At 31.3% G+C, this 15214-nt stretch overlaps 1 protein-coding gene across 1 annotated transcript; it reads right to left on the reverse strand.

The window, feature by feature from the left end:
• Positions 1-2749: 2749 nt before the first annotated feature.
• LOC149018978 (protein neprosin-like) lies at positions 2750-12573 on the reverse strand. Its single transcript, XM_089154034.1, has 12 exons — positions 12367-12573; positions 10764-10928; positions 10550-10603; positions 9670-9813; positions 9221-9467; positions 5459-5577; positions 5226-5312; positions 4893-5102; positions 4277-4441; positions 4063-4116; positions 3321-3464; positions 2750-3118 (listed from the first exon to the last, which is right to left on the reverse strand). The coding sequence occupies exons 1-12, from the start codon at positions 12571-12573 to the stop codon at positions 2750-2752; spliced, it is 1965 nt and encodes a 654-aa protein (XP_089010160.1).
• Positions 12574-15214: the final 2641 nt, after the last annotated feature.

Raw genomic sequence — 15214 nt, forward strand, 5'->3', positions numbered from 1 at the left:
CATTAGTTTGCTCCACTTCTTATATTTAACTAAGATCTTACTTAAAAATATAGTAAATAAGTGTATTAATATGCATATCTGAACGTATAATTGAAAGAAAAAAAACCAACATTTGTTCATACATTAAGCATACACTTAATGAGCATACACAACTTTTAAACGTAGCCATAGTATTTCTTCATTAATAGCGTATTAATGCGATTCACGATCTTTTTACTTTTTTTTAGAAAAAATAAATAATAGAAAATAGAAATCCAAAATACAACTCATTCCCATTGGGTTTTTTTTTCTCTTCTTCTATTTTTCCTTCGCTAACAAGTGATAATGCTCAAAACCCATAACTTGCTTATTGTCAATAGTTGCATTTGTCAGTAAGTAGCTTATTTCCTCTTTTATAAACTATTTGAATACTGTCTTGAATTTTCATTTTATATTATAAACACCTTCTTCAGAAAGTGAAGATAAATTAGATTAATGGATCCAGGTATGGAGATTAAATTCAATCCCTAAATAACATAGAATAGCCACACAATATGTCTTCTAAACACGTTTTCACTTGCTGATGTTATTTTTCAAAGCCGCAGTTCCTATAGCAATGGAATAGTAAAACCCAATAGACTGAGCACTGTGGGTGAGAAATTAGACTTGAAAGAGGTGACTCTCTTTTTTTTCAGATTTTTTTTTCTCAATAACATGTATCTTGAGATATATTTAGTTGCTTTTGTTAAGAAAATAATAAAAATAAGGGAACAGGACCCCAGGGGGAGGCATTAGAAGCGCAAGGCCCCGTGGTAAAGAAAACCAAAAGGACAAGCAACGACGAGAATAAATAGACAAAAAACCCAGGTTGAACATATAGTTAACACTAAAAATACACAAAATAAATAATACCAAACACGCAAAAACAACGAGACGAAAATGCCAGACCAGAGGCCACCGCGACGGGAAGCACGACACCGGCGCGCGAACCGCCGAGGGATGGCAAATGGACAGAGAGGACACAACCCCCCACGAGGACCCCCGCGACTCCACCAAAGAGCACCGACGGAAGAGAGGGCACCCACAGAGGCGGAAGAGAGGGCCGGCACCGAACAAGGTGGATGGCGAACGGGAAGAGAGGCCGACCACCGCACCGCAGGGCGAGGCAACCCCACGAAAACCCACGGAGAGGCGAACACGAAAGAGAGGGGGGAGGATCCGACTTGCCTAAGGGGACGCCACACAAACGGAAACCAGAGCCACATCACACCTTTGCTTTGGAGGCCCAAGTACCCCGCAGGCCAAACCAACCCCCAACGAAAGATTCAACCACAAGGCTCCACACGCACAAACGCGCCCGGACGTTTGGAAAGGGTGAGTCCCAGCCAACGGGCAAGACGCCAGCAGGCGACCGCGACGGGAAAGCCGGGAGATTAGGGGAAAGAAAACCTATGTTTGCGAAATAGTTGGAATTATTATCTATTTGGTAGATCTATTCGATTAAAACTAATATATGAAAAAAACAAAAGGAAGGGATTTGTCACAAAATTTATTAAACTAACAATTTCTGGTAAGTTTGTCTTTATTTAATCATTTCTTAAACCACAGGGGGGCCATATGCCAAAAAAAACTTAAACCGGACTAAAAGTGACTTGAACCAAACCTCAGGGGGTCCAGATGAAAATTACCCTAAAAATAAAAAAGTAACTAAAAAATAAGAATAAAAGATGGACTACCTATGTTTTTACTATGTTCTCATGATATTGGTATTTTAATCTACAATGGTACTTTGAGTCAGTTGTCCATTATCTTCACAAACACTATTTGACATTGACAGTTAGATTTATTTATTTTTATTAGCAAAAATAATATTTTGTGAATTTGAAGAGTAATATGATAAATGATTTTTTTCTATAAACAATGTTTTTTTTGTTTTGATGGGTTATGTGACAAATTTTTTTTATAATTTTTTTTTTAAATGTAAAAGAATGAAAAATGATCTCAAATTAGGTTTTTTGTCAATTATTTTTTGTATTGAAGGTAGTTTTCAAAATTTGTGTAGCCACAAAAATTTTGAATTAGTTGCAAAAAATCAATTTAATATTGATTTGTAAAGAGATAAACCCCCTCCTCTCTCGTATTTTTGCTCCCATACTAAATTCAAATCAGTAATATTAAAACATCTAGTATACACATAAAATATGATTATCATACACGGTTTATTGAAAACGTACCATTTCTTGTATAGCCTTATTATTTACCATCCGTATCCATATCCAAGCTATTGTCGTTCCCAAACTTACTAAATATGCTTAAGAAATTAACAGTAAGTAATTATCAATTTACCAAACCATGGAGTAACTAGAACCAAATTAGAAACATAATTAAGACTGATTTAGGAAGGAATTAGAACCGCAACTGAATCAAAACCAAGTTGGTTCGTATTTGAATCCAATTTTTAGAATCGACTTGGCTCTTGGTTTGTATTTGAATCCAATTTAGCCACTCACTTAGCATTAGATTTCATGGGATCTGTTTTTGAACAGTTTATTTTTTTTTCCATGGGATTGATTAATATAAGCTCGCATTATAAATTTATTAGTAGTAGAAAAGGTGCCATATACATAATTATGGGTGTCAAATAAAATGAACAAAAGCATAGACCCATTCATTTATTCTTTTTTTTTTTTGGTAGAAGACCCATTCATTTATTCATGATAATTGAAACTTAACAAAAACATATCGTAATTAATCACATGTTGTAGACAAACTAGCCACACCTGCCTCCAGGTCCTCCAAACCAAAAGTGAGTTTCTGGATTGTCATCACCATAATATTCATACTGTAAGTCATAGCACTTTGTGTTATCCACACGAATACTTACGTCTTTTCGATCAATTGGATGTAAGACACGGTAATTCTTGTCCACATACTCAATATTACCGAAATAACATGAATATTTCTGACGAGGCCAAGCACCACTTCCCATTGGAGGACTAACTCCATTAGAACCAGCATTTACAATTCCTCCCCAAGAATTACCTTTAGCACCATCAACTAAAGAATTAAACAAGCTTTTTGGCCAATAACCAATTTTTGTGTTCTGAAATGTCAACCACCAGTTCCCTGTGCCTCGATCCTATTAAGAAAATAAGCAATGGAATTATGAAAGTGAGTTAAGTGTTCTACTAATTTAGATTAACCCAATTAAATGTGTGAGATGTATTCCTATGTTAAATGTCTACATAAGAGATAAGAAATCTTGGAAATGCCACTAAAACTTATTTTCTTTGTGAAGTACCAAACATTAAAAATAATTAAAAGATCAATAGTAGTAATACCTGAAAAATGGAGACTTGGATCTCATATTGATCTCCACCGATTGTAGAAACTGGATGTATAACAAGACCTGGGGTGAATGATTTGTCAACCTGTACAAAACCTTTGCAAAGTGTATTATAGCACCCACTCTTGTAATTATTGCTCTGCACAGTTTGAAACATCAGTTATTAAAATAAATATGTATACTATAAAATTTTTGATTATTCATCCAATAAAAAATGAACAAATTAAAATTGTATAGGGTTGAGGAATGCCACTAAACTTAAATTTTTCTGGTGACTTTCTCCATATATCACTGATTTGTCATATGGAAATGTATATATTAGAAATAATTGAAATTTTTTCTACTAATTAAGTTTGACAAGAAAGGAATAAAATTTAAGAGAATAGAATAAAAATAAACAGGTTAAATCATTGTTAAGCTTTGAAATGAAGTTCAAGTATAATAATAATAATCTCTCTAAAAGTTAAAAACTTTAAGTTCCCGTTTTAAGCAAATATTTAGAAAGTTGATGTCACACTCAACTTTAGTGATAGAGCATTTCATCTATAAATTTTAAACATGTAGAAATGAAGCATGAATTTTATTTATTTATTTATTCTTGAAAACTGAACATTTTATTTAATTGGAACAAAATAAAGAAGCATGAACTGTTAGACTACAAGATAATGCATCACCAACCCTTGTAATTCATGTTTTAGAATGACACAAATTACAGAATTCCAAGATTTTAAACATACCGTCCAATATGTAAATAATCGAGTTTGCTTATCACCATATAAGCCTGGATTAACCTGATTTTCATGAAATTTAAAAAATAAAGTTAGATTAAGTTCCCAATTTCTTCAATTTTACATTACAAAATTCTTTTTTTCTTTTTCTTTTTTGGATTAGGGCACAAAGGGTCAAGTGAGGGAATGAGTATCAAATAAACTGAGATTGTCAACTACATACCGTCCATCCAGCCATTATATAATTAGGGTTGTCATTTGGACCACCATTTATCCATATTTGAGCACTTGAAAATTGCTTACGGTCTACAATAGTTGGATTGTATACATTAATAAATGCAGAAGCTCCATGAATTGGAGCAAACTCCTCATTGTTAACATCTGCAATCTGAATGATCAAGTTCATGAGGTTAACAAAACGTTAAGTACAAAGAACAAAAAAACTCATCTACTTCTATTATCATAATTAAAAACTATATAAGTATAAATATCCAATCATGCGACTATTTTCCTCAAAAAAAAAAAAAAAAAAAAAAAAAGCAATTGATTATTTTTCATATATCAGTGCCTACAATTTGATAAGCATACTTTTACTCTTTTTCATAATTACATTGGGTTTAAACCAATAACAGTATCTCCAGATTGTGTTATACCAAAATAGTATATATAAGATAGTGCAATGAGTACACCCTCAAAATAATTGAATGTCACTAGTCCTATATACTAGGTAGACCCTTTAAAGTTTTGAATGATGGAAAAAAATTAGTATCACCCTTTAGTGAGGTTATGCTTGGGTTTGAAACATGAGTTAGCCAGAGTATGAGATGGTGATTACTTACAAATTGTCCAGCAAAGTGTCTCTTGCTTTGGTTATTGAAACTGATGGTGAATTCCCTTGATAAAGTTCTAGCCCGTAAAAGATCTTCTTTTAAAGTTCTACGAATGGGAACAGTTCCATCGGGACATTCTTCAAGTTCAAAAGTAACTAGGAAAGATCCAGCTGAAGAAGTTGTATTTGCCCCCCATTTTGGGGAAGCACTAGGTTTCACCTGCAAAGAAATTATAGTGTTAGGAGTCAAACTATCAGTGGATTTTATAAGAGTTGCCCTTGGCCTTGATTTGTAAGAAGCAAGAGAAATAAAATAAATAAAAGGATTAGGAATACATCATACCTGGATTTCGTGATCTTTGAGCAATGGATGGGCCAAAGCAGGTTGCTTGTAGAAATCAACACAATCTAGGATATCACCCTTCTTTGTCTACAATGTCAAAGAAAAAAAAAGTTAAGTATCAAACATCTAATTCTCTATACCAAGTTTTCTTGTTTCTTTATGTGTGTGAAAAACCATCCATGGCTTTGCCTAGGTTGGCAGTCAAGATAAAAAAACAAGTATAGATAACTTACTATAATGGTCTTGAGAGGATGAGGCACATTTAAAATCTGAAGTTGTCTTTCCAGCTCCAAATCATCTTCAATTTTCTCCATCCTCTTTCCTGCTGCTTCCACCCCATGGCTTTTCAAATCTAAAGTATATAGAAAAAACAAAAACAATGTGATGATACCACTTGTCAACCCAAGAAAAGCCATTATCAACTGGGGAGGAAAAACTTGTTTACAGATCAATTCAAAACATTGGTGGCCTATTTAAATGCCCAAATACAATTAATCAATATAAATTGTAATTAACTCTTGCTTTAAATTTACTAGATCTTCAAAACAAGTAACAAAAGTACGTTTACCCCTTAAAACTCATTGATTATTAATCAATAACCTTCTATATATCATATCGGCTACCATTCAGGCTCCCATTCAAATTCATATTTAAATTATTGATTTGGTTACTGAAGTCAAACCAATTCTTATACTTACCATTTTAACGTATTTGAGGTTTAGAATAATATAATGGGTCTTGTAGATAAGCTTCTTTTATACATATATATGGTAAGAAATCATAGACATATTTTCTTGTAACCCATATCTTTGACCAAAAGAATGTCTTGTAACCTTCGAAATAAGTAGGAAATTAAATATGCTTACCCCTTTAAACTCTTATTGATTATTAACTAGTAACCGTCTATATGTTATGTCATTTACCATTGAGGTTTTCATTGATTTGAAGAAATAAAATCTTAATTCGTTTCCATATATGCTTTCTCAAATAATATGCAAGTTAGTTGTTTACAATGAAATGCCTTTATATGCTGGCATGATGAAGCATAAGTTTGGAAAGCCACCGAGTTACGATTCATTTTCTACAGAATTTGTTTAAGCCCAAGCTTATCTTCACATACATATCTCCAAAACTTAGGCAAGAAATTTTTTTATATATAACAGGCAAAGTTAATTATTTACATGATAAAAAAAGTCTTAGATATTCAAATTTAAATTCTTGTATTGAGTTTTCTTGATGTACAACTCTTGATGAATTTAAAATTTAAATAATTTTTTTTTTTTTTTTGTAGAATTCAAATTTAAATTACTGATTCAATTGTTATGGATTCATGTCCAACTAGTACTCTTAGCAGCTGCAGAAATTGTTAGTGCAAGAGACTACATATGACTATTAAAATTTGAAGTGATCGCTTGATAAATCTTTGCTTGTTGTCCATCTAAGGAAATTGATCACTATGAACGTGGATGTTGGTTTTTCTTTCATATATATATTTGTCTCACATTAGTCTCCTGCTCTCTGTGTATGTGTCTTCAAAAGTAGAAAGAGATCCTTTTATTGATTAATGATAATTAGATGAATGATAACGTATATTTTTTCGGGTAAATCTCTCCTAAAGGCTAAGGGTGTCAATTGCGTACCAAAGCTGTTTAATCCTACTAAACTTTACCGTCTAAAACTGTACCGTTTAAAATTCAGTATGGTACATACCAAAACCGAATTTTTTCAGTACGGCTCCGGTTTCAAGTACTCATACCGTCAGTATGTACCGAAACCGTACCGAATTGGTACTGTACCAAATTAAGGGATATAAATTTAATTTTACAATTTAAACACTTTACATTTACTATATCCTTAATTAGAATTACTTGTTTTATCCTTCACTCATATTCTTAGAATTACTTGCTTTGTCTCTGTTAATTTCAAATTTTATCAATTGTTTGATCATGATTTCATTAGGATCTTAATGAACTGATAACAAAAGTGGCATGGGTTTGTTCGTACCAAAATTGTACCGCACTAGATACCGTGTTTAAACAGTTTTCTCGCACCAATTTCACACCGAAGCCGTATCGAACCATTTTTGCAAATACCAAAACCATACCCAATAATGTAAATTTGGTAAGGTACATTTATGGTTTTCGGCATTCAAAGTTGGTACTGTACTAGTTGACACCCTTACTAAAGGCTTAATAGTTCGGATACGGATACGTACGACAATTAATGCAGCCATATGGAAAATGGTACGTTTTCAACAAATCGTGTGCAACAATCATACTTTATGCATATAATACGTGTTTTAATACAACTAATTTGAATAAGTATGAGAGAAAAAATACGGGGGTGGAGGGGGTTTTGTCTCTTTACAAATCAATAGCAAATTAATCTTTTGAAAATAATTCAAAATTTTGTGGCTACACAAACTATGAAAACAACCTTGAATACCAAAAACAACAAACAAAAAACCTAATTTGAGATCATTTTTCATTCTTTTGGATCATTACATTTAAGGCAAATAGGAAAAATATATAAGAAACATTTGTCTCATTACTCATCAAAACCAAAAAACATTGTTTACAGAAGGAAAAATATCATTGTCGCATAATACATTAACTCTTTAAATTAACAAAATATTATCGTCACCCATAAATAAAAAATCTAACTATCTATGTCAGATGGTGTTTGTCTCTTAGTATTATATGTGAAATGAGCAGCTAACTCAAAGTACCACTACTCTAGATTAGAGTATCAATATCATGAGAACAAAGTAAACACATAGCTACGTATGTAGTCTATCTTTTATTCTTTTATTCTTTTATTCTTTTTTTTGTTTTTACATATTTTTTTATTCTAATTATTTTTCTTAACAAAAGCAACTAAATATTTCTTGAAAATGCATGTTTTTGAGAAGAAACAAAATTTGAAAAGAAAGAGAGTCTTCTCTTTCCAATTTCTCACTCACACTACTCAGTCTGTTGGGTTTTTCTATTCCACTGCTATAGGTTGCTGCTTTTGGAACTAGCATCAGTAAGTTAAAACGTATTTAGAGAACATATTGTGTGGCTATTCTATGCTATTTAGGGATTAATTTTGATCCCCATGTTTGAATCCATTCTAATTTATTTTGACATTTTGAAGAAGGTGTTTATGGTATAGAATGAAAAACTAAGACACTATTTAAATAGTTTATGAAAGATAAAGTAAGTTACTTATTGACAAATGCAATTATTAACGATAAGCAAGTTATGGGTTTTGAGCAAGGTTTAAAGTATCGGTATCGAGTATCGTATCGGTCAGGTGATTTTAAGAGACGTATCATCCTGTATCGAGTATTGTATCGCTCTGGCTAATGTGTTTTAATGTAATTTAATGGAGAGACGTATCGAGATGTATCGTATTGGTTGGGTCAAATATGGATACGTATCGGCTAGTATCGTATGGTATCGTGGGATACTTTAAACCTTGGTTTTGAGCATTATCAATTGTTAACAAAGGAAAAATAGAAGAAGAGAAAAAGAAAATGGGAATGAGTTGTATTTTGGTCTATTTTTTTATTATTCATTTTTCTAAAAAAGTTATAAAAAAATAAAAATAAAAATAAAAAAAACATTTAGTATGCCAATTAAAATGACAATTAATTAGGAAATCAATACGGTTACGTTTAAAAGTTGTGTACGACATTAAGTGAATGCTTAATGTACGGGAAAATGATATTTTTTTAATTACACGTTTGAATACGCGTATTACTATGGTAATAATACACTTATTACGGGTGTTAAATAAAAGGAACAAAAGCATATAGCCCCATTCATTTGTTCATTATAATTGAAACTTTACAAAAACATATCATGATTAATCACATGTTGTAGACATACTAGCCACAGTTGCCACCAGGTCCTCCAAACCAAAAATTAGCTTCTCCTTTTAGATCATCATAAGATTCATACTCTATATCATAGCAATCTTTATTATCCACACGAATATTTACGCTTTGCCGTGACGTGGATGTGAGACAAGGTAGTCCTTGTCCACATACTCAATCTTACTAAAATAACATGAATATTTCTGACGAGGCCAAGCACCACTTCCCATTGGAGGACTAACTCCATTAGAACCAGCATTTACAATTCCTCTCCAAGAATTACTTTTAGCACCATCAACTAAAGAATTAAACAAGCTTTTTGGCCAATAACCAATTTTTGTGTTCTGAAATGTCAACCACCAGTCCCCTGTGCCTTGATCCTAAAAGAAAATAAGCAATGGAATTATTGAAAGTGAGCTAAGTGTTTTACTAATTTAAATTAGCCCAATTAAATGTGTGAGATGCATTCCTATAGTAAATGTCTACATAAGAGACAAGAAATCTTGGCAATTGCACTAAAACTTATTTTCTTTGTGATGTACCAAACATTAAAAGCAATTAAAAGATCAATGGTAGTAATACCTGAAAAATGGAGACTTGGATCTCATGTGGATCTCCACCGATTGTAGAATATGGCTGTATAACAATACCTGGGGTGAGTGATTTATCGACCTGTACAAAACCTTTACAAAGTGTATTATAGCACCCATTCTTGTAATTATCGCCCTGCACAGTTTGAAACATCAGATATCAAAATAAATATGTATACTATAAAATTTTTGATTATTCATCCAATAAAAAAAATGAACAAATTAGAATTGTATAGGGTAGAGGAATGCCACTAAACATAAACTTTTCTAGTGACTTTCTCCATATATCACTGATTTGTCATATGGAAATGTTTAAATTAGAAACAATTGAAAATTCTTCTATTAATTGAGTTTGACAAGAAAGGGATAAAATTTAAGAGAAAATATGATAAAAATAGAGATTAAAAAAAAAAAAAAAACACGTTAAATCATTGTTAAACTTTTAAAGAGAAATGTTTGCTTGGGAAAAGCAAGACCTTCCTAAATTCTATTAAAGTGAAATAAAGTTCAAGTATGATAAGAATCACACTAAAAGCTAAAAACTTTAAGCTCCCGTTTTAAGCAAATATTAAAAAACTTGATGTCTTTTTTTGATAAGAATTTGAAAACAAAAAAAAAAATTAAAAAAAAAAAAAAAAAAAACTTGATGTCACACTCAACTATAGTGATATAGCATGTCATCTATAAATTTTAAGCAATTAGAAACGAAGCTTGAAATTAATTTTTTTTTTTGCTCAAAAAACTAAACATTTATTTAATTGGAACAAAATAAAGAAGCATGAACTGTTGACTACAAGATAATGTATCACCAATCCTTGTAACTCATGTTTTAGAATGACACAAATTAAAGAATTCCAAGGTTTTAAACATACCATCCAAAATGTAAATAATCGAGTTTGCCTATCACCATATAAGTCTGGATTAACCTGATTTTCATGAAGTGTAGAAAATAAAGTTAGATTAAATTCGCAATTTCTTTAATTCTACATTACCAAATCTTTTTTTCTTTCTTTTTTTTGGGATTAGGGCACAAAGGGTCAAGTGAGGGAACGAGTATTAAATAAATTGAGACTATCAACTACGTACCGTCCATCCAGCCATTATATAATTAGGGTTGTCATTTGGACCACCGTTAATCCATATTTGAGCACTTGAAAATTGCTTAAGGTATACAATAGTTGGATTGTATATATTAATAAATGCAGAAGCTCCATGAATTGGAGCCAACTCCTCATTGTTAACATCTGCAATCTAATCAAGTTTAGGAGGTTAATAAAATGTTCAATATAAAAAAAAAAAAACCATCATCTAATTATATTATCATAATTAAAAACTATATAAGTATAGACATCCAATCATGCGACTATTTTCCTCCAAAAAAAAAAAAAAAGCAATTGATTATTTTTCATATATCAATGCATACAATTTGATTAGCATACTTTTACTCTTTTTCATAATGACATTGGATTTAAAACAATAACAGTATCTCCAGATTGTATTATAGGAAAAAGTTTTCATTCTCAATAAGTTCTAGCTAGAAATGGTTATCCCTTCAAACAAATTGGATGTTGTGACAGAGTTTAGGTTGCATAGTTTCTTTCAAAGAGGTTCATTTTGGATTATATTTGTCTTTCATGTGACGCTAAGCAAAAGTCAATAGTTTGTCATAGTTTCATTAACTTTATATGAATATTAGCATGAGAGCATTATTTTGTATGATACTCTTGATAACTCAATTTTAATCAAGATTGCTTTATCCAAGGTAAAGTTTGATCAAGGTTGGGATATCTACAAAAATGGTTAAATACATGGTAAGTAATACAAATGTCCAATCAAATTGTATAGTCTCTTTAGGGTGTCGAGTGATGAATGATTAAGATCGTTTTATTGTGACAAACAACTAGGTTTGAATTCAATTCTTTTCTAAAATACTAATAAAAGGTTGTGTACACTAAGATCTTCCACAGACTTTACAACATCTCTAGTCTTGTGAATGCAATGAGTACACCATTGAAATAATTGAATGTCACTAGTCTTGTCTACTAGGTACACCATTTAAAGTTTTGACTGAAGGGAAAAAAATTAGCATCAAACTTTAGCGAGGTTATGCTTTGGTTTGAAACATGAGTTAACCTAAGTATGAGTTGGTGATTACTTACAAATTGTCCAGCGAAGTGTCTCTTGCTTTGGTTATTGAACTTGGTGGTGAATTCCCTTGATAAAGTTCTAGCCCGTAAAAGATCTTCTTTTGAAGTTCTACGAATGGGAACAGTTCCATCGGGACATTCTTCAAGTTCAAAAGTAACTAAGAAAGATCCAACAGTTCTATTTGCCCCCCATTTTGGGAAAACACTAGGTTCATTTGCAAAGAAATTATAGTGTTAAAACTTTCAGTGGATTTTATAAGATATGCCGAGAAGCAAGAGGAAAAAGAATAAACAAATGGATTAGGAATACAGTATACCTGGATTTTGTGATCTTTGAGCAATGGATGGGCCAAAGTAGGTTGCTTGTAGATATCGACTCAATCTAGGATATCACCCTCCTTTGTCTACGATGTCAAAAAAAGAAAAAGAAATAAGGATCAAACATCCAATGCTCTATACCAAGTTTTCTTGTTTCTTTGGTGCATTTTCATCCATGGCTTTGCCTAGGTCTGCAGTGAAGATCAAAAAGTATAGAAACGTACTATAATGGTCTTGAGAGGATGAGGCACATTTAAAATCTGAAATTGTCTTTCCAGCTCTAAATCATCTTCAATTTGCTCCATCCTCTTTCCTGCTTCCACCCCATGCCTTTTCAAATCTGTAGAATGTAGAAAAAACAAAAACAATGTGATGATACCCTTGAAACCATTAGTTGTTGAAACACCACTTGCCAACCCAAGAAAAGCCATTATCAACTTGGGGGGAAAAAAACTTGTTTACTGATCAATTCAAAACATTGGTGGCCTATTTAAATGCCCAATTATTTTGTACAATTAATCAATATAAATTGTAATTAATTCTTGCTATAAATTTTAATCAATGCGTAACAGTTGTGTTTTTTTTTCCTTCGTGAGACCATTCTGTAAGCCAAGTAATCACAATTTAAAAATTTTAAAAGAAAGGTTATCTTGATCCAATCTCATTATAACATGCATACAAGCTTGCATGGATAAATTTTGAGAATCAAATAGATATAAGAATCTCAACCCCCATATTGTTTGATAAGGTAGAATTGAACAGGTTAGATACATCGACTCGGCCTGACCCAGCATGGGTTCCTGACAAAGCAGAATGGTGTATTTGAGGTTTAGAATATGTACAACTGGTCTCGTAGCTAATGTAAGTAAAAAATCATATATTGTCCCATATACCATATCTTTCACCAAAAGAGTATACCATATCTTCAAAATAAGTAAGGAAAATACGTTTACCCCTTTAGACTCATTGATTAATAATCTATAACCTTGTATATACCAATATCATTTATCATTCAGGCTCCCATTTATTGTTTCACTGAAAAAAAAGAAAAAAAAAGAAGGAGCTCCCATTGATATGAAGCAAAAAAAAAAAAAAAAATCTCTAACTCTTTTCCATATAAGCTTTCTCAAATAATAGATAAGTTAGTTGTTTTACAATGAAATGTCTTTGTATACTGGTATGGTGAAGAGTAAGTTTGGAAAGCCACTGAGTTGCGATTCTCTTTTTGTAGAGCTTGTTTAAACCCAAGCTTACCTACACATACATATCCCAAAATTAGGCAAGAAAATATTTTTTGTGTCATAGAAAAAACTTGATTATTTACAAAATTATATTTGGTATTCAATTTCAAATTACTGATTTGTTACTGAGGTCAAACCAATTCTTATCCTTACTTTTTCCTATATTTGAGGTTTAGAAGATGTACAAGTGGTCTTGTAGATAAGCTTCTTTTCCATATGTATGGTGAAAAATCATATACATACTCTCCTATATATAATATCTTTCACAAAAAAATATACCATATCTTCAAAATAAGTAGGAAAATATGTTTACCCCTTTAACTCTTATTGATTATTAACCAATAACCTTCTAAATGTCATATCATTTACCACTGAGGCTCCAAATGAATTACCTTTATATGTTGGCATGGTGAAGCATAAGTTTGGAAAGCCACTGAGTTACGATTCCTTTCTACAGAATTTGTTTAAGCCATAGCTTATCTTCACATACGTATCTCCAAAATTTTGCAAGAACATTTTTTTATTTGTAACAGGCAATATTTACATGACAAAAAAAAACTTGATATTCAAATTCAAATTCAAATTCTTGTAATGAGTTTTCTTGATGTAGAACTCTTGATGAATTTAAAATTCAAAATAAATTTTTTTGGTAGAATTCAAAATAATTTTTTTTGGTAGAATTCAAATTTAAATTACTGATTCGACTCTTATGGAATTCATGTGCAACTAGTACTCTTAGCAGCTGCAGAAATAGTTAGTACAAGAGACTACATATGACTAGTAAATTTGAAGTGATCGCTTGATAAATCTTTGATTGTTGTCCTTCTAAGGAAATTGATTACTCTCTATGAATATGGATGTTGGTTTTTCTTTCATATATATTTGTCTCATGTCAGTCTCATGCTCTCTATGTATGTGTCTTCAGAGGTGAGAGAGAGATCCTTTTATTGATTAATGATAATTAAGATGAATGACAACATATATTGTTTCCAATAAATCTCTTCTAAAGACTCATTCAAGGGGGAAAAACATCTAGTTAGCCACAGGTGCCACTATAGTTAATAAGTTCGGTTACGGCAATAGTTCGGATACAATTACATACGACAATTAATATGGCCATAAGGAAAATGATAAGTTTTCAATAAATTATGTACAACAATCATATGTGTATAATATGTGTTTTAATACAATTGATTTGAATAAGTACGAGAGCAAAAATACGGGGGTGGAGGGAGTTTTGTCTCTTTACAAATCAATAACAAATTGATCTTTTGGAAATAATTCAAAATTTTGTGGCTATACAAATCAAATTATGAAACAACCTTCAATACGGAAAACAATGGATGAAAACATAATTTGAGATCATTTTTCATTCAGTTGAATCGTTACGTTTAAGACAAACAAGAAAAATATATAAAATATTTGTCACATAATTCATCAAAACCAATATATAAAAATCATTTGTCACATAACTCATCAAAACCAAAAAACATTGTTTATAGAAAAAAAAAATCATTTGTCACATAATACCATAACTCTTTAAATTTATAAAATATTATCTTTTACCAGTAAAATAAATAAATTTAATTATCTAAGTCACATGGTGTTTGTATCTTAGAATTATATGTGAAATGAATACTAAAGATAATGAGCAACTAACTCAAAGTACCACTCTATATTAGAGTATCAATATCATGAGAACAAAGTAAATACATAGGTAGTCAATCTTTTATTATTTTTCTCTTTTTTGTACATATTTTTTTATTCTAAGTATTTTTCTTAACAAAAGCAACTAAATCTTTCTGAAGATGCGTGTTATTGAAGAAAAAAA

Source organism: Hakea prostrata, chromosome 4, assembly GCF_041222555.1.
Source record: "Hakea prostrata isolate BN-2017 chromosome 4, UWA_Hpros_2, whole genome shotgun sequence".
Taxonomy (NCBI): Eukaryota; Viridiplantae; Streptophyta; class Magnoliopsida; order Proteales; family Proteaceae; genus Hakea; species Hakea prostrata.

What these genes read in the sequence shown, in the direction of transcription:
- LOC149018978 (XM_089154034.1), bottom strand. Translation starts at nt 12,573, where the DNA reads ATGGCTTTTCTTGGGTTGGCAAGTGGTGTTTCAACAACTAATGGTTTC. An exon ending in TGTCTCACATCCACGTCACG is followed by an intron (nt 5,578 to 9,220) that starts GCAAAGCGTAAA and finishes TATATACTTTAG; the next exon opens with ATTTGAAAAGCCATGGGGTG. An exon ending in ATCCTCTCAAGACCATTATA is followed by an intron (nt 5,313 to 5,458) that starts GTAAGTTATCTA and finishes TTGACATTGTAG; the next exon opens with ACAAAGAAGGGTGATATCCT.